Source organism: Sminthopsis crassicaudata, chromosome 1, assembly GCF_048593235.1.
Source record: "Sminthopsis crassicaudata isolate SCR6 chromosome 1, ASM4859323v1, whole genome shotgun sequence".
Classification (NCBI taxonomy): Eukaryota; Metazoa; Chordata; class Mammalia; order Dasyuromorphia; family Dasyuridae; genus Sminthopsis; species Sminthopsis crassicaudata.
Window position 1 is genome coordinate 524,323,217 of NC_133617.1, and position 18,913 is coordinate 524,342,129.

Sequence of the window (18,913 nt, forward strand, 5' to 3'; positions counted from 1 at the left end):
GATTATCAGTTGCTACTGAGATACCCACATGGATAATTAAGAACCAGCTGACAAAAATGTAAGGGATACCAATTCCTTCCTTGCTGCATTTGATTGTTTCAGAGACAGCATCTTTTTGATGTCATAATAACTTCATGACCCCAAGGGTATTGAGAAGAGAGGCAGTGATGTGGATGTTTCTAAGATATGCGGAGAAAGGCACCTGTGCCAGTGCTTCTCCTTCCTGTTTGTTATATGGCTACAAGCCCAAAACTTAGGAAACTATCTGGGCTTCTCAGGGACTGAAATAAGTTGCTACTATCATGATAACCCTATTCTTCCTCTCCTTATTCTAAATAAATGAAGACCTTTGTTAATTGCTTTAGCAAATATTTTTCCCTTGTAAATTTGAACATGCTATAATTTTATTGTCCCAAAAGACTTTTCTCAGGTGGATTTTGTATAAGTGCACTGAATTGCTTCCTGAGATGATCTTAGATGTAGAGCTTCAAGAGATGTTAGAAGCCTTGTAATCCAATTCCCTCATGTCAAACCTGAGTTAACTGAAGCCCAGGAAAGCTAAGCAATTTACTCAAAGTCACATGTGTGATAGGATTTGAAACTACTGCTCTCATTTCAAAACATCAGACCAGGCAATATGAGAAATAACTTGATTTTTTAAAAGTTTCACAAGCTGATGCTAGAATTAGGAAATCTTCAAGATCATTGTAGATTTTGCGTGTTTGTTTTTGGTAGTTAGTATAATATGGTAATGTCATTCAGGCAACAGGCGTTAAGCACTTATTATGTTCCAGAAATTGTACTTAAGTTGTAGGGTAGGCAAAGGTAAAAACAACCCCTGCCCTCAAACAGCTTAGATGCCAGTGGAAGAGACAATGGCTCTCTTGATAATCAGTTTCTAATAATCTTATTATTTTTTTTGTGACAGTTTTCGAATATGTTATTTTATTCACAACATTGAACAGAGATTTAGTTATACAGCTCCACCTTAGTTTTCATAGAGAAGACTCTCTGAACTGTGGCAGTGTTTTCTTTCTATAGGTGCCAATCCTGCTGTTCCTGTTGATCCATGGAGAGCATCTACTACGTCTTCTACTCAGTCACTTCCAAAGAACACAGATCCATGGGTACCTTCCCAGTCAAGTAGTGGAATAGCAAAATCTACCACAGATCCTTGGGGACCAACATCTTCTAACAAAACTATTTCCACTTCTGGTAAGACTTTATGTTTGTATTTGGCTTGTTTTACCACACAGCTGCCAAATTGAAATGTTAAGAAAGATAATTTAATGATAAATATAAATTCGAGTTGTTCATGTTTTTTATTTTATTTATTCCTTGAAGTCTAAACACAGTTGATTTCACCTGTTTAGCATTTATACATTGAATGGCATTATAACATAGAAAAGCAGATTCCATGTCTGTCTTTCACAACTTGTCACATTTCAGCACTCATTTATAGTAATATCACCACCCTTTATGTTATATAGTACTTTGTTTCTCAGAAACTCAGTATGTTTCATAAATATTCTCATTCTTTCAACATCCAAAGGAAAAAAGGAACAAAGGCATGTATTGATAACTCTACCTAAAATTGGGCTCATAGGCAGTTTGTAAGGTTGTCCTTCACTTTTTCTAGGAATCCATTGCTTTTGTTGTTCCTTTTGGCTGCATATAGTAGAGTCTTATGTCCCTTTATCTCTTTATAAACACTCTTCTCTCCCCAATACCCAAGTGCTTTACTTATAGGAATTGATGGCAGGGCAGTATTTGGGGTAAGGATTTTCTAATGCTATTAAAGCATACCGTGTAATTTGCTCATAGGCAAAATCAGTCTTGAGCTAATAGATAAAAGTCTTTAAGAAACAGAGACATAGAAAAAAGTAAAGTAATTGCTCCATTGTTGTATATTTAGTTATCAGTTTCTTTTCCTTAATATAGGATCTTTTGATCTCTTCAGTAACTTGAATGGTACACTTAAAGATGACTTTTCTGAATTTGACAACCTTCGAACTGCAAAAAAGACAGGTATGTAATAGTGATGGACACAGTGATAATTTTTTCCTCCTCCCCCGATGATATTTATTCAATAACTAATTTCATTTATGCTTACGGAAATAAGTTTCAAGGTTCAGAAGGAAGTACTTCAAACTTTTTAACTTTGTATAATTCACAATTATGTCTTGAGGGTTTATGAATCTTCTAATTCTAGAAAGACATATACATTGTCTCAGAAGTGTATGGAATATAATATTATTATGCTTTTGATGGCTTTATATTAACAAGTCACAGTTACACTATTTGCATCTGAATTTATTTCTCTATTCTTTGATGCTTTTGAAGAATCTTTAATCTCCAAATGACACTTCAAGTCTTGCATTATCTCTCAGAAATTACTTCTTTTTCTTCTCTAGTTTGACACTATGACAAGTGCACCAAAGACTTTTTTGATTCTTGTTTAGACCACATACCTGAGATGATTTTTTTTAATTGAGAAATTGCTTAATGTGATACAAATACTCTTGGTTCTAATACTTTGTAGCAAGGGATAAATTATTTAATCATTAAACTTATTTTTCATACTTTGTAATAATAGTTATACTACCCATTTTACTGAATTTTTATAAAGAAAGCTCTTTACAAACTTTAAAGTGCTACATTAATGTATTATTGCTTACTATTCTTACCTGTTCGAGTAAAATTGCCAATTTTAGATACCAAAAGATTTTTTTTTCCATCTCAGTCACTCAGCCTTCTGCTCAGCAAGAATTGCCTGACTTGTATTCAGTGTTTTCAAGAGGTATGAGCTCCAGCTTAAGGAAACATTGTTTAGTTTTTCCTCCCCTCTTTTCCTGAGATCAAAATACAGGTCATACTTAATCTCAGCAGGCCCTGAACCCACTTTATATAATAGTGCCATTTCTCTCATCTGTTCCATCACTTGTCTTATGGTACTCCTGGAAATATGCCTCTATTGGCCTCTTTTGGCAAATGGAATCCATAAAGATTAAAGTGATTAATAGGCCACCCAATAAAACACATAGTCAAAGTAAAAAAGGACAGGGAAGATTACTTACTGAATTTCTCTGTTTCCTGCCCTGGCCCTTATTTCTTTCTTCTTCCCCTTTCCCAATTATGATTGCAGTAACCCAAACCCACCTGGAAATGGATGTCATGCTCTCCCTTGTGCCCAGCAATGGACTTTTTCTTCTAATATTGTAGAAGCTCCTTGCCCACATGTACCAAGGCCTTGTTAACTACCCTAAATCATTGAGACTTGAACAAGCCTTTCTCTAGAGGTGTTCCCTTTTAACTCAAAATTGTTGGCTGCCACCAAGACCTTCTACAATACCTACAAGACTACTTTGGCAAATAGTGGCTCAGTTAGAAATCCTAACTTGTTTCCCTCCTTCCATAGCTTCTGTTTTAAAAAAGAAAATGGTTTGGGTTTTAACAGAAGACTTAACACTTACTTGGGTTCTAAATGTTTGAAAATAAAATTTTCAAAAATTAACTTGCTGTGGTTTCCATGACTTTCTTCTGCCCATGGATATAACATATTCCTGCCACCTTTGACCTTGTGTTGCCCAAGGATCATACTGGCCCAGTTAACACTTTCATGTAGCTACTTCCTAATATGAACTGAGACTGAAGTACCTTTTTTTTTTGTTGACCCAAGGCCATCATTTCTCATAAGAGAGGGACAGGAGCCACTCTTGCCTACAGTAGGGTTGGGCAAAGAAGGAAGATCCATGTCCCTGTGTAACAGGGAAAGTAGATATGTCTATAGTAGCAGGTAAGTTTGAAAAAAAGGGAGAAAGTGAAAGGGGGAAGAGAGGATAGCATAAAGAAGTTAAAGAAGAAAAAATGAAGACCTTAGTAAGCACACAGATAATAAAGTAGAAACTCAGAAAATCCAAAGGTTTCTTACATAATTTTGAGTAATTAGTGTCTAACTTCAGAAAAGAAGCTGATAAAAGATATCTCAGTTTTTCTTATGGTACTCCTGGAAATATGCCTCTATTGGCCTCTTTTGGCAAATGGAATCCATAAAGATTAAAGTGATTAATAGGCCACCCAATAGGAATAGATAACTAAGGACAATTGCCATTGTATGGCATCTGAAGTACCATGATGTTGTAACAAATCCTTAACTCTTCCCACCTGGTGGTCTTTTTTTTCCTATTTTTCTGTATCTGTGTGTGTCTATCCTTTCAATCCCCATCTCCTTAACTTCATTTTCTTTCTCCTTTCTTTATGTGTTTTTCCTTCTCTCTTTCCTCCACTTCCTCCATGCTAGCAAAACATTTTAAGTATTATCCTTGGTCTAAGGAATGGTAAGAGGGGTAATCAGAAACATCTAATAGTTTGAGGACTGCAACTTAGTTGATTATGAAATCTCCATGAAGCTGTTTCATAAACTAGAGTTTATACAGTTAGGATAAATTAGGTTATTTATATGGAAATTCTGCTCTTTGTGAGCTTTGAAAAGTGGGAGGGATGTATTTTAAAAGATATTTCAAGTGTTTTTCTTTCTAGGCCAATTTCAAGCTAAATAAAAGGTCTATGTGCCCTTATTAAACTTGAATGTGAAGTGATGAAAAACTAGATTAAAATCTCTATTATAGCATCATTTTTAATTTTGATATGTTTTTGCATGGGAGCCATTTGTCTTTTTTTTTTTAACTTTATGAAGCTTCTGAAAGTAATATTGCCTATGTTTTATAGATATCTTTAAGGGGTGTGTGTGTATATGTGTGCAGGTGTATGTTAATGCCTAAGCATTCCAATTTTTCTTTGTCCTTTTTAGCTGAATCCATTTCTCCTATACCATCCCAAAACAACGGTACATCAAGTCCAGATCTCTTTGATTCTCAACCAGTGAATTTGGCCTCAAATAAACATAGTGGAGCTCGGAAAACACCAGAGTCCTTCTTGGGCCCCAATGCAGCCTTAGTGAATCTGGACTCTCTAATAACTAAGCCATCACAACCTGTTCCTTCACTAAATCCATTCTTAGCTCCAGGTATGTATGTCTTAACTCTTAAATAACAAATATATCAAAGGATAGTTGCTTTTGAATCTAGCTTTTCAAATATATTTCCTTATTAACCTGGTGGACTTTTCCCTTACCTTATTACTTTGGTCCTAAAAAATGAGCCTGCCAACTCAACATTCCTTTGTTATCAGCTGCTCAAGAGCAAACAAAATTTTAATTTTCATAGATGAGAAATCTGTTTTTCTATCATGATCTATAACTTTGGAATCATATGATAATAGTACTTTTTAAGCTTCATGTAATGTGTTTTAAGAGAAATTATTTGGAAATCTTAAGATTTATTTTAAATAGACAACAATTGCTAAAAATAAAGTGTTTTAATTCCTACTTGAAATTCAGAAACATACTTTGTTCAGATCTTTTCATCCTTTAAAAAATTAGCTCACCATTCTCAGATGCAGTGAAATAAGTACTAGGTTGAGACCAGAAGATCTGAATTTGAATCTCAGTTCTCCTAATTTGGGGCAAGTAACTTCACTTCTCAGAATTTCAGTTTCCACATCTTTAAAAATGAGGAACTTGAGTTAGGTAATCTCTGAGATCTCTTTTTTTCCCCCATAGAAAAGGTTATGCCTTGATGGAGTCACACCCCCATCTGGAGGCCTTTTGGTATATTACTGTTAAAGATGAACTGGATATAGATACTAATTGTATTTAAGGTCACATGAAATTTAGATCATAGTTCCCTACTCTTGCTTTTCAGCCATGAATTTTTGCATCTCTTCCTCAAATATGTTACAATCTTGGTTGCTTAAGAGCCACACATTACTAGATTTGTTCTCCTAATTCAATTAGTTGTATCAATGAGAACTATTTCCTGAGTTAAAGTGAAGCAAATCTTTTTATAAGGCATTCTTAAAGAAATCCTAAGAAAGACATTAATCATTGCTAATTGTGTGAAAATATATTAGCAAGCTAAGGCATTAAAGCTGAAATGCTTGCCCTTTTTTTTTTTTTTTTTTTTTTTTTTAGTAATATTTTACTTTTTACTCAGGTGCATGTAAAAATTTTTACATTCATTTTTAGAAATTTTGAGTTCCAAATTCTTTCTCCTCCTTCTTCCTCCTCCCTCCCTGAGTCAGTAAGATATTTAATAATAAAGATTATACATGTATATTTATGCAAAACATATTTCCATATTAGTCATATTATGAAAGAAAACACAAAAAAAATGAAAAATAAAGAAAATTAAAAACAGTATTTGATCAGCATTTAGATTCTATTAGTTCTGTCTCTGGAGATGAATAGCATATTTTTTATGAGTCTTTTATAATTGCCTTAGATCATTGTATTGCTGAGAATAAGCTGAGTTTCATGAGCTAATGGGCAAGACTTAAGAGAAATATAATTCTTTTATTCCTTCTTGTGATGATACTATGATTTATCCTTCTTGTAAACAAGCTTAAGTTCCCTGAGTTTCCAGATACCCATTGTAAGTTTGGTCTGCACTTCTCTAGTGGCAGTTTGAAGCTCAAATTTAAGATTGTAAAATGACTATACATGAGTAGTTAGTTTTATTAACAGTTTCAGAATTCAGGCAGTATTGAACTACTGGAATTATTCAATTCAATAAGCATAAAACAGTTCAATAAAAATTCTTCTCTTTAACAGTATTTTATTTTTCCAAATACACAAGGATAGTTTTAAACATTCAACCTTGCAAAACCTTGTGTTCCAGATTTTTCTCCCTCTTTTCCCCTTTCCCCTTCCCTAAACAGCAAATAATCTAATATAGATTAAATATTTGTAATTCTTCTAAACATTTCCATATTTGTCAACATATGTCGATTAGTATTTAGAGCAACTCCCCATGGTTTGGGGGCAGAGCTCAGCTTATTAACATAAAGAACTGCTAGTAAGGAAACTTCTTATTGACAAATATTCTACTACTTAACAGACATTGCAGGATGCTTTGGGCATGAAAAGATTTTTTTCATAGCTAGGATGGGTCTGGTGGTGGTGGGGACTTGAATCTAAGACCACTTTTCTATCTATACGATATTGTATTGCTTGAGCTTATTTTAAAGATAAATCTATCTGTGGGGGGAAAAATAGGGCAAGCTATTATCTAGCATTTCTTGTCTTGGTTTCATTTTTATTTCATTTCATTCATTAATCATTTTTGAGTGCATAGTATTGTATTAGGCATATGGAGTATAGGGAGAAACAAATCACATCTTTTTGAAATCAATAATCTGAAAAAATAAAAACATTGTTACCCTTATATAGCACAGATTTCCAGGAACTTCAATCATCTGAAATTTAATCATGAATCCTAAAATATAGGAGGTTCCAAAAGGTTTAAGATTTTGAGGACAGGAGCAGCTAGGTGGTGCAGTGGATAGAGCACCAGTCCTGAATTCAGGAAGACCCGAGTTCAAATCTGCTCTCAAACACTTAACATGTCCTAGCTGTGTGACCCTGGGCAAGTCACTTAACCCCAGCCTCAAAACAAAACAAAATCCTCCTAAGGGAGGTAACACTATAACTCTGCCTCAAATCTGTTAACTTGGCTTCTGTTCTTATGGAGTAAAGGTTAAGACAGAAATCATTAAACTAATATTGCAAACAAAGCTTAAGTGACTTGCCTAGGCTTATACATCTAATAAGTATTTTAGCAAGTTTATCTGATAAAGACCTCATTTCTCAAATGTATAGGGAACTGAATCAAATTAAAAAAAAAAAAACAAACAAGACCCATTCCCCAACTGATAATGATCAAAAGATATGAACTATGCTCAAAAGGCTATAAAATTATGCATAACCTTTGACCTAGTAATACCACTACCAGGCATGAATCCAAAAGAGATTTTTAAAAAAGGAAAAGGAACTATATGCACAAAAAATATTTATAGCAGCTCTTTTCCCAGGCAAAGAATTGGAAATTGAGGGAGTGCCCAACAATGGCTGAATAAATTATGGTATGTGATTATGATGGAATATTATTGTTCTATAAGAAATAATGAGTAGGATGCTCTCAGGAAAACCTGGAAAGTACTCCATGAGCTCATGCAAGATGAAATATATTGTGTTCAAAGTAGTAGCAATGCTGTGTATTTGATCAGCTGTGAATGACTTTGCTATTCTCAATAATACAATGATCCAAGACTAGTCTGAAGAACTTATGATAAAAAAATGCTATCCATACTCCGAAAGAACTGCTTGTGTCTGAATACAGATTGAAGCATCTTTTTTTTTTTTTTTAAACTTTATTTTTCTTAAAGCTTTTATGGGGAGGAGTTGGAAAAAATCTGTTTTCTTTCGAAACATTTTTTTTTTGTTTTGGCTGAAGGCAATTGGAGGTAAGTGACTTGCCCAGGGTCACACAGCTAGGAAGTGTTAAGTGTCTGAGACTAGATTTGAACTCATTTCCTCCTGACTTCAGGGCTGCTTACTCTATCCACTGTGCCACCTAGCTGCCCCACACAACATGATTTTTATGGGGATTTTTATGGGAATGTTTTGCATAGCTTCACATGTGCCTTGTCAATTATGGGGTGGAGAGGAGGAAGGGAGAGAACCTAGAACTCAAAATTTTAAAAACAAATGTAAAAAAATATTTTACATGTATCTAGAAATACATACACATACACACACACATATATTTTATTTATTTTATAGCAATAATCATATTCTAATAATATGTAAAAATTGAGCAAATGCTTAAAATACCTGATTTGGATTAAAAGACATCAGTCATTGAATAAACCATTTATTGAAAATACCTATTATGTGTAAGGCACTGTAAATACTGAAATGTTTAGAATCACTTCATAGTGTTTGTAGGTTACTTTCTATTTAAAAAAAAACAACAAACAAACACTTTCAGGCAAATTATCTCAGTTTCCTTCTGGTTCTTTTGACAATCTCTGCTTGTGCCCTTTATTTCCTCTGGTTACTTTAACAAATGCAAGAAAAGATGTGAAGCAGACAATCTATTTTCTCAGCTTGATTTTTTCATAGGTGCATCTCATATTTGATAATGACATAGTTTTTAAGTCAAATAATTTTTTTGGCATTCTTTGTGTAAGATACTATGGTAAGTGCTAGAGATATCTAAAATCAGAGTAACTCAGTCTCTGCCTTTTAAGAACTAAAGTTATACTAGAATGTTCAGCACATAACATAGGAATACATAGCACATACAAGAAAGTTTGAGGAAGAAGAGTGCCCTAATCATTGGGAGAAAGGGGGTTTCACAAGTCATCTTGAGTTTATTTTAAAGATAAAGACTCCCATTCTACACATGGGAGTTGGCCTATGGAAATGTATAGAAGTGGAAGGTGAATTGTCAAGGAACAGCCAGTAATATATATAGTTCATTGAGAACATAAGAGTATGTAAAAGGAAAGTAATGTGAAATTAAGCTAGAAAGTTTGGTTAGACTGTATAAGCCAGAAGTTTATGCTTTATTCTGTCAGAAGTAGAGAGACACTGAAAGTTTTCAGGCCAAAATGGCATGGTACCTGTAGTTTCAGAAGAATCTTTGGTAGCTCTATGGAGGATAGATGAGAGATACAAAAAGAACAGAGATATTAGTTAAGCAACTGAAACAGTGCTGGTGGGGGCCTAAGCTAGGCTTTTCATAATTTGAGATACTCAAAGAAAAGTCTGGTACATTATGCCAACTGTCCTCAGTAGATCTGTTTTTGGTTGTCTTGAGAATAGATATTTTTCAAAAAGCCAAAAGCCTTTTTAAGACAATGCTGGAGGTCAGGTCAGGGGAATCCTACATCATGGGGTTGTAGAATTTTGAGAATTGAGAGTTCAGCAAAAGTTTAGCTCAACCCATTGACAAAAGGAATCCCTACTATAACATAACTGACAGATTATATCCAGCCTTCCAGAACAAGGAACCCACCACTTCTCAAAGCAGCCCATTCCACTTTTGGACCAATTTGATTAAGATTTTCCTGACATCTACTTTAAAAGTTCTACTTTTCCACTTTCACTCATTTACTTCTCTGGTTCTAATCTTTATGGTCAAACAAAAAAGTCTGATTGCTCTTCCACAGGACAGGCTTTCATGTACTTGAATACAGCTATTTTCCATTTCCTCTAGTATTCTCTAGGACACACATGTCATACCCAATTCTTTCAGACAATTTTTATTTGATAAGGATTCTAAACCCTGTGCTTTCTAAGTTTGCCACTAATCTGTCCAGAAGGATCCCTGGGGCAGTTGCAGCACTTTTATGTCATCATTCCTCCTTTGCCCTACTCTGTAATAGTATGGGATATCCTCATTTGCCAGTAGGACAAACTCCTCCATGCCACCTACCTGATTTTTTTCTCATTAAAAATGGCTCATGTTCTGCCTCTTCTCCCTTCCTTTCTTCTCTGAATATGCCTTCCCCCCCCACCCCCACAAATGTAAGTATAAAATAAAAAGCTTTTCTTCTGACTTGTAAACTAATTTTTAAATAATCAAGTAGAAATTTAGAGGATTTGATAAGGTTCAAGGAACTATAAATGGCCTTTGAGGTCCCTACCCAATTCCAGGTTTATGAACCTGGTGTACATGTACATCTAAGGTGTTTTCTTTAAAGAATAAAACTTATTTTGGGGTAAGGGGGGAGAGGAGAGGAAAGAGGAGAGGAGAGGAGAGGAAAGAGGAGAGGAGAGGAGAGGAGAGGAAAGAGGAGAGGAGAGGAGAGGAGAGGAAAGAGGAGAGGAGAGGAGAGGGAGAGAGAGAGAGAGGGGGAGAGAGAGAGAGAGAGAGAGAGAGAGAGAGAGAGAGAGAGAGAGAGAGAGAGAGAGAGAGAGAGAGAGAGAGAGAGAGAGAGAGAGAGAGAGAGAGAGAGAGAGAGAGTGTGTGTGAGTGTGTGTGTGTGTGTGTGTGTGTGTGTTGGTTTTTTGGGGAGGAGACTCTCCCTTTTTTAAACTAGAAATATAATGATTTCTATCTGGGTCTGATCCCAATGCTGATTGACATGGGAGCCTCTAATCTATTTACCATGGCCTCACCATAGTGGAGTCAGATTAGAGTTCTGCATTCAGAACTCTCAAATTCAAGCAACCACTTTAGCCTTCCTAGTAGTAGGGAATGTCATACATTTTTGTGAAAGATCTTGTATATATTTTCTCCCAAGACATAGTTCCTCCTTCTCCAAGAAAGTTATATTTTTTTATCCAAATCTCTGTAATGGTTAGTACATTGTTTTAAAGTTATTAATCATGGACTTCTTCCATTTTAATAGGTTCTTCCACAGCACCAACTCCGATCAATCCTTTCCAGGTGAATCAGCCTCAGCCCCTGACATTAAACCAGATGAGAGCAAGCCCCATCATGGGAACAAGTCCTTCTTTCAGTACATCAATGAGCATGGAGCCAATACCTCTGTCTTCCATGGCACCAGTAGCTGTTGGAATGGCGCCAATACCATCTTTGGGCAGTGTGACATCTCTGACTAGAATGGGCCAAGGGATCACCATTTCAGGATCTATGTCCCAACCTCTTCATAGTACAGGAGTTCCTCCACCTGCATCCCAGTCCACAAGTACAACCAACCCTTTCCTTTTATAACATCCCAAATGAACAGAGCTTCCTTTCCAGAACATTTTGCAGATTGAAGTCTTCATTGGAGTAAAATGAACAAAACTCTGTTTGGACTGAATGATGTGCAAGAGATTTGAACATAAATTTGTGGTTTACAGTCATGACTTTGAGAAGAGTTGGCTTCTACTGGTTCACCTAACTCTAGTCTTGGCAGATGGTCCCTAACTTCAGTTATTAGGCATTTCTTAAAATGTTCTGATGACCCAGAAGTGAAATTGGTCTATCTGTATTGATTATCAGTACCCTTTAGGGAGAAGCCTGCCATTTCAGGTCCCTCCATAATCTTTTGCAGATTTCAGAACAATGTTCTGTATTCTAAAATTGTCCCTGCATTAGGCATTTCTCTTAGTCATTGGAGATATAAGACAGAGTGCTAGTGACTGCTTTTTGCACATAACTATACAGTTCCTGACTGTTGGTTCACCCATAGTCCTTATTCTTAGGAGAATAGTTGGGCATACAGAAGACCAGATTTACACGTCAAAACTTGCAACACAAAATCACGCCACTTTCTTCTCATAACTTTGGATGCAGAAAGCAGGTTTGCTCCAAAACTTCACTTGAGAGTTCTTACACTGTCAAGCATAAGATGTGATGTCTGCAGTGTTAATCTTATACACTACTATATGGGGACTCTTAGTGACCTTTCTGGGGATGGCATGCTACACTCGTGTTAAATGAGGCTTCTGCTCTGTGCTTGTCCAGTAGTGACTTTTTTTTTTTTTAAAAATTATTGTGTGCATTTTATTTTTATTTGACTTACCACATAAGTTGAAAGAAAAAATGCAGTGGAACAACTTTTGAATTAAATTCACTAGGGCAAGTTTTAAAACTAATTCAGGCTTAACCTTGCTATATGCAGTTATTCTTGTATACTTTTGCACATATTTTGTTTTTAGTACAGTTTCATATTTGAGTTTGCAAAATTATCAAATAGTCCTTTTTGCTAACATTTTTATAATGTGATTCTTATTTAACTGTCTAGTTTTGATAGAATTTTATCAGGTCTGGCTGAATTAAAATATTGGCATGTGTCATTTTTATGGTTTAAAATGCTCTCTTATTTATGGTTTTTAGCTCTGTTTCTGTAAGGGAATTTTAAAGGAAAGAAAAACACTAAAAAAAAAAACTTTGGACAACAATTCACAATGAAAAATGAAAGCAAATTCTTGAGACTTTATACAAAAAAAAAAAAAAAAAAGATGTGATTACATTTACTAAAATGGCATTTAAAAAAAAAAAAACAGCCTCAAGTTGCCTTTTCCTTTCCTCCCCTTTTTTGGTAGCTTTCCAAAACGAACCGACTTTTAGCCTTTGTAGGTAGATCATGAGAGAGGCTATTTTTCTTACTGTAGTATCCACATCTTGAAATTTTAAAAATTCTAATGTATGAATGTGACTAAATTTTTATCAACTAATTATTTTTTACAAAAGGCACTTTCCAGGTTAACAATTAGGTTAGTTCTCTTTACAACTTGAATTGTAAATTGAACAACACATCTTTAACTCTGCATGATTTTGATTTGATCTATTTTAATTAATCCTTGCTTGAGTTAAAGATGATTTAATATCATTTGTACACAAAATTGGCTTTCTTTACTCTTGGTAGCCTTTTTTTTCCCCTAATGATTTTATTTTCACTCAACACCTTCCAAAACTCCACAAGTTACACTCAAAGGTGCATGAATAAGAGTTCTGACCCCAATTAAGTCTTTTTGTCAGAACATTGATGAACTAAATATCAGTGTTGGGAAGGGAGGCAGGGGGATGTCAGAACTAGATTCTCAGCTGTGCTCTTAACTGTATATATTGAAATAACTAAAATAGCATGACACATAAGGGATTGAGTTGTGCCCTTTAGTCAAGGTTCGGAAAATAGTCCAAACTTTACTATCATCTCTGATGTCAGCCATGCAGGTTGAAGTTAAATTAACTTCAGAGTCCTCAAAATACTAAAAATTTGAATGTTAACATATGCTCATTCCTCTATTAATTTTGAATTTATGAAGACAGATTTAAGAATGCTCATCTGAGATGTTATAGATGTTTCCCCCCTGAAAAACATTGTTATCAACAAAGAACGCATTAATGTTACTTATGCCCTGTCCTACTATCCCCACTTCAATATTAATTTTTTTTAAGTTAGGTATTGTAGTCCAGAAGCATCTCATTTCTAAGAGTAGGAATTTTCTAGGCTTTGATACTGGCATATGAAAAATGCACTTTCCAGTTGAACTGTGGGAAGAAGGTTTGCCCTAGTTATTTTTTGGGTTTGATTATTAATAAATAAATTTCCCATTTAAAAAAATTCCGCTAGTATATACAAAGTTTTAATTACAAATACAAAGTTGTCATTACAGGTTCGGTGGATTTTAGTCACGTAAGAGTATTAGGCAATTTTTTTTTTTCTTGGGATCAGGGAGAGTAACTGATTTTTACAGCTGAAACTAGGAAACACCATCATGGAGGTGTGAATAAAAGGCTGTGAATCTGGGAGAATAATTTGCATGCTCTTATTTAAACCATTCAACCAAGCCACTTTAAATACTCTCTACACACTTTCTTTCTCTCTTAGGAAAACAAAAATCACACTTCTTAATTACTTAAGCAATTATGTTAGGCAGTGTTTGTGAGCAACTCAGAAGCCAATTTTGGGTGAGGGTAAAGGGGAAACAAGATTCTCCCTACAGGTTTTAGGACCCTGGTTTCATTTCTAGCCTGGAGCAACCTCTGGCTGTTATGAACTAAGTCTGTGGAAAAGATTCAGCTTATATGCTTGTTTAGTATTTGCCAAAGGTGGCAGACCTGGGCAGCTTTAGCTGATAAAAAGGTCCATCGTGTTCAAGTTTTAAAGCCATTTCAGGATCATATGCTACTCTCCTCTGATGGGCCATCATGTGAGTTCTCCCTTTTCCTCTCCTTTAACCCCCTTCCCACCCCTTTTTTTTTTTTATTAAAAGTAATTTTTGTTTTGTTTGTCTCTTTCCCCTCTTGGATTTTAACTTTCCCAATAAGGTGCTTTGGTCAGATATGTTAGGGACCCAAAAATAGCCTTACTGGTCAAATTGACCCAAGTTCAAATAGTGTTAGCAATTCTTTTGTATAAAACAAACAAAAAGCAAAAAAAAAAAAATCTTGGTATGACTTTGAACCCTAAAGTGTGGTCAGTTATTTATTCGGTCAGTTTTATACTCTCTAGAAACCATAGTATGTGCTGGAAGAGACCTAGGACAGGAGGGGGAAAGGGAAGGGGAACCCTGCCGGTCGGGGGTAGGGGTTTTGGGTGGGTGGGTTCCATCTTGTGCTGTTTACAGTCCTTCTGAGCTCACACAAAGTACAGCTCATGATATTCTCCATCTTCCCTTTTGCTGTTACTATTTCTAATGTGTACTGTATGTATTAATATTGCACAGATTGTGGAAAAATTATATGGTTTATTTTTCACAAGTGGAATCTCACACAAACCTTGCTTACTTTTTACAAGTGTTACAACTGAAATATTTACCAAACTGTTTTCATAATCCTGGAGCAGGCTGCTTTTTTGAATTTGTGCTGACTATTGACACTATTTACTGTATAAATATAATTTATCATTTGTATCATAATGTTATGTATCTCTTTGTGTCATTTTTTTTTTACCCTGAAGATGTCATACTGACATGTTTAATGCCAGCAGAACGATGGAAAGAAGAGGGCCTGTAGCTGCACTGGTCAGAATTAAAACTGTATTGCTTACATTGCTGAGTGATGTTGCCTTTGTCATCTGCAGGTGTTGGAGCTTAGGACCTATTTTGCAGTTGTCCTTAAATCTTATTAAATGTATGAGCTCTCAAGATGACGGGCATAATCATCCCACCTCTTGTCACTTATCAGTTGTGTGATTGTGGGCAAATCAGTTACCTTTGCTAGGTCCTTATTTCCTCATCTGCAAAATGAAGAGGATCAATCTATTCCAGCTTTTAAATCTAGGCAGCCAGGTGGTACAGAAGGCTATACCCAGAATCAGAGAGATCTGAGTTCAAAGCCATCCTCAGATTCTTACTAAATGTGTGACCTTGGACAAATAACTAACTTTGGTTTCTTTCATTGTAAAGTGGGGATAACAACAGCACCTATCTCCCAAGGCGGTTGTAAGGATCAAATGAGATAATTGTAGCACAGTGTGTGGCAATATAATAGGTGCTATATAAATGCTATTATTATTATTATCATTACTAGTTTCCAAGCAAGGGAATTCTATGATGAAAGGTCATCTTGTTGCCTGTGTAAAGGGAGGATGGGTAGGAGCATAAACAGTGGAGAAACCAGAAAAAAAAAAAAATTCTTCTGAACTGTAATCCTTGCTTGAGTTAAAGATGTTTAATATCATTTGAACAAAAAACTGATTTTCTCCATTATAGACAGCCTTATTTTCCCCTAATGACATGTTAATTATTAGATACAAAGTGCTCTGAATCCAGGCCAGTGAAGTAGCCATGGAAAGGAAAAAGATAGAATCATAGAACTTAATTGCTAGAAGAGACATTAGAGATAACCTAATCCTAATCTTTATATACAGCAGAGGAAACTGGCTCAGAATTAATGGCAAATTAAAGACTAGAATTCCTTAGCTCTTCTACTTATGGTATGTAATTAACTGATGACCATTTTCCTCTGAGTATTTAGTAGTTGGGTACAATCCTGAGCCAGCAGTGAATTGAGTGACATGTCTCCTTTTAATCAGGAATGATTAGTTTTAGAGATTCTGGTTCTGTGGGAGTAGATTCCCCACTTCCCAATCCAGGACCTACACTCTAGGGAGGGTTTCAAGGGGAGGTCAGACCTAGGATTTTGTGTAGAAGGAACTCCTTGATGAAGCAGAGTCATTACAGACCTAGTCTTGCAACTTAAGTCTTAAAATTGATGGAGGGATTGATTCAGTAAGCCACAGAGCTAGTATGTGCCACAGGTAGAACTTGAATAGGAGTAATCCTGGTTTGAAGGGTAGTCAACCCTTATTTCCCTTAAACTACCCTGCCTCTGTCTGTCTTACAAGGCAGAAGTAGCATTTAAATAGTATTAAGCAAGCAAATAGATTCTCTGTGCCTAGATTTATGCAGTTGCCTGGGTATTAAATTTATGCCATCACTAAATGGGATTGATTCTTCTGTTCAGCTTGGGAAGACTGCACTCTCTGAGCCCAGCACTATTATGAAGTGGAGTTAAAAACAACTAGTTTTGGTTACTCCTGCCCATGCTCCTTAGAGATGCTTAAGCCAAAAGAACCAATTTGTATGTAACATTAATCCTCTCCATTCTGGTTTTTATACTGGATGCATGTAGGTCTTGCAGCTAGGTGATGCAGTTAGTAGGGTACTGGGTCCAAAGTCTGAAAAACCTGCCTTAGGCATTTCCTAGACTAACTTGTCTGTCTCTCAGTTTTATCAACTGTAAAATGGGCATAATAGCCTGCTTCCCAGAGTTGCTAGGGGCATCAAATGAGAGAATACTTACAAAGCATTTATCACAATGCTTAGTATTTACTTAGAAGGTGCTAGTTGAACGCTATTATTCTTATTTTAAATCAACAAGGCTGATGATTTTTTCCCCTGAGGCAATGGGGTTAAGTGACTTGCACAGGGTCACACAGCTAGGAAATGTTAGGTGTCTGAATGAGCGAGTTCAGATTTGAACTCAGATCCTCCTGACTTCAGGGCTGGTGCTCTATGCACCTCACCATCTAGCTGCCCTGACTGATATCTAGAGAGCACTCCCATAGATGAAAATTTCTTGTAAGATAGATAAACTTGATCTGTGTTGACAGTTCTAAAAATCTCTGATTATCTCATTATTATTGTCTGTCTGTGTGGGCAAGTAAACTTTCCACTGTGAGCCCACATGTGAAATGAAGGATTGGACCAGAAGATCTCCAAGGTCCTCCATCTCCTAGCTTTATTGTTCTGGGATCCTAGTAACAATTCATACTTGTTAGGGCCTTATGGTTTTATGTCACACAGCACTTCTACATGTTATTCTTAATTCTCCTATGAGGTTGGCAGGATGTTACTAATGTTTATCTAATGCACATAATGCATTAGATATTATCTAATTATTATCTTGCATTATCTAATGCAAATAAAGATGTTTATCTAATTGCAGATAAATCTCTGTTAAACTTGGTTACTTCACCAGTGGAGGGCCAGAATTAGAACCTAGTCTTTTGACTTTAGTGTTCCTCTCACTGTCACAGAATGGTATCCTACTAGTAAATACCTTACATTTGTAGATTAGTTTTAAGGGGCTTTCACAGCCTTTAGGCATCTAGGTGATGAGATGAATTAGAGCACTAGATATGGAACAAATTCTGCCTTAGACACTTACTAGCTGTGACCTGGGCAGGTCACTTAGCCTCTATTTGCTTTAATCTCTTCTGTAAAATGGGGGTAATAAAGAGTACCAGGAAGGGATCCTGGATTGTTGGGAGAATAAAATGAGATATTTATAAAGTCTTTTACAAATCTCAAAGTATTCTAACATTGCTAGCTATTGCTGTTCACCCTACTTGATCCTCATTAACATTTACAGATGAAAATTGAGGCCTACAAAAGTGTGACTTTTTCAACTTCATTTAACTATCAATTGGTGGAGCCAAGAATAGCTCCACTAGGTCTACTGAATCCTTTCTGTTGTACCACTAGGATGCTGTAAAAGTTCATTAAGCAAGAAAGCACAAAGGGCATTTCCTGAACAGCTCAGCTCCAGGTCCCAGAAGACCAGAAACAGGACTTGAATTGTGGTAATTTTATTTTATTTTTTAATAATTTGGGTTTTTAAAATTTTTTTTTAATTTTCAAAAGATATGCATGGATAATTTTTCAACATTAACCTTTGTAAATAAACCCTTGTGTTCCAATTTCCCGCCCCTTCTTCCCATCCCCTCCCCTACATAGCAAGTAATTCAACATATGTTAAACGTGGCAAAAATATGTTAAATCCAATCAATATGTACATACATATTCATACAATTATCTTGCTGCACAAGAAAAATTAGATCAAAAAGAGAAAAAAATGAGAAAGAAAAATCCAAGCAAAGAACACAAAGAGTGAAAATGTTATGTTGTGATCTCCACTCAGTCCCCACAGTCCTTTCTCTGGGTATGGATGGCTCTCTTCATCACCAGATCATTGGAACTCATCTCAATCATCTCATTCTTGAAAAGAGCCACATCTATCAGAATTGATCTTTATATAATGTTGTTGCTGTGTGTACAATGATCTCCTGGTTCTTCTCATTTCACTCAGCATCAGTTCATGTA

At 35.7% G+C, this 18,913-nt stretch overlaps 1 protein-coding gene across 5 annotated transcripts in view; it reads left to right on the forward strand.

Annotated features, from left to right (window-relative positions):
* Positions 1 to 15,355, forward strand: part of EPN2 (epsin 2) — an 84,352-nt gene extending 68,997 nt beyond the window's left edge. For all 5 annotated transcript variants that reach the window (XM_074281713.1, XM_074281715.1, XM_074281717.1 and 2 more), the window contains 4 exons: positions 1,042 to 1,215; positions 1,942 to 2,028; positions 4,811 to 5,026; positions 11,260 to 15,355. In XM_074281713.1, coding sequence (XP_074137814.1) covers positions 1,042 to 1,215; positions 1,942 to 2,028; positions 4,811 to 5,026; positions 11,260 to 11,585 — 803 coding nt within the window. In that variant the 3' untranslated portion in view covers positions 11,586 to 15,355. The remainder of the gene's footprint in view (positions 1 to 1,041; positions 1,216 to 1,941; positions 2,029 to 4,810; positions 5,027 to 11,259) is intronic.
* The last annotated feature ends 3,558 nt before the right edge of the window (positions 15,356 to 18,913 follow it).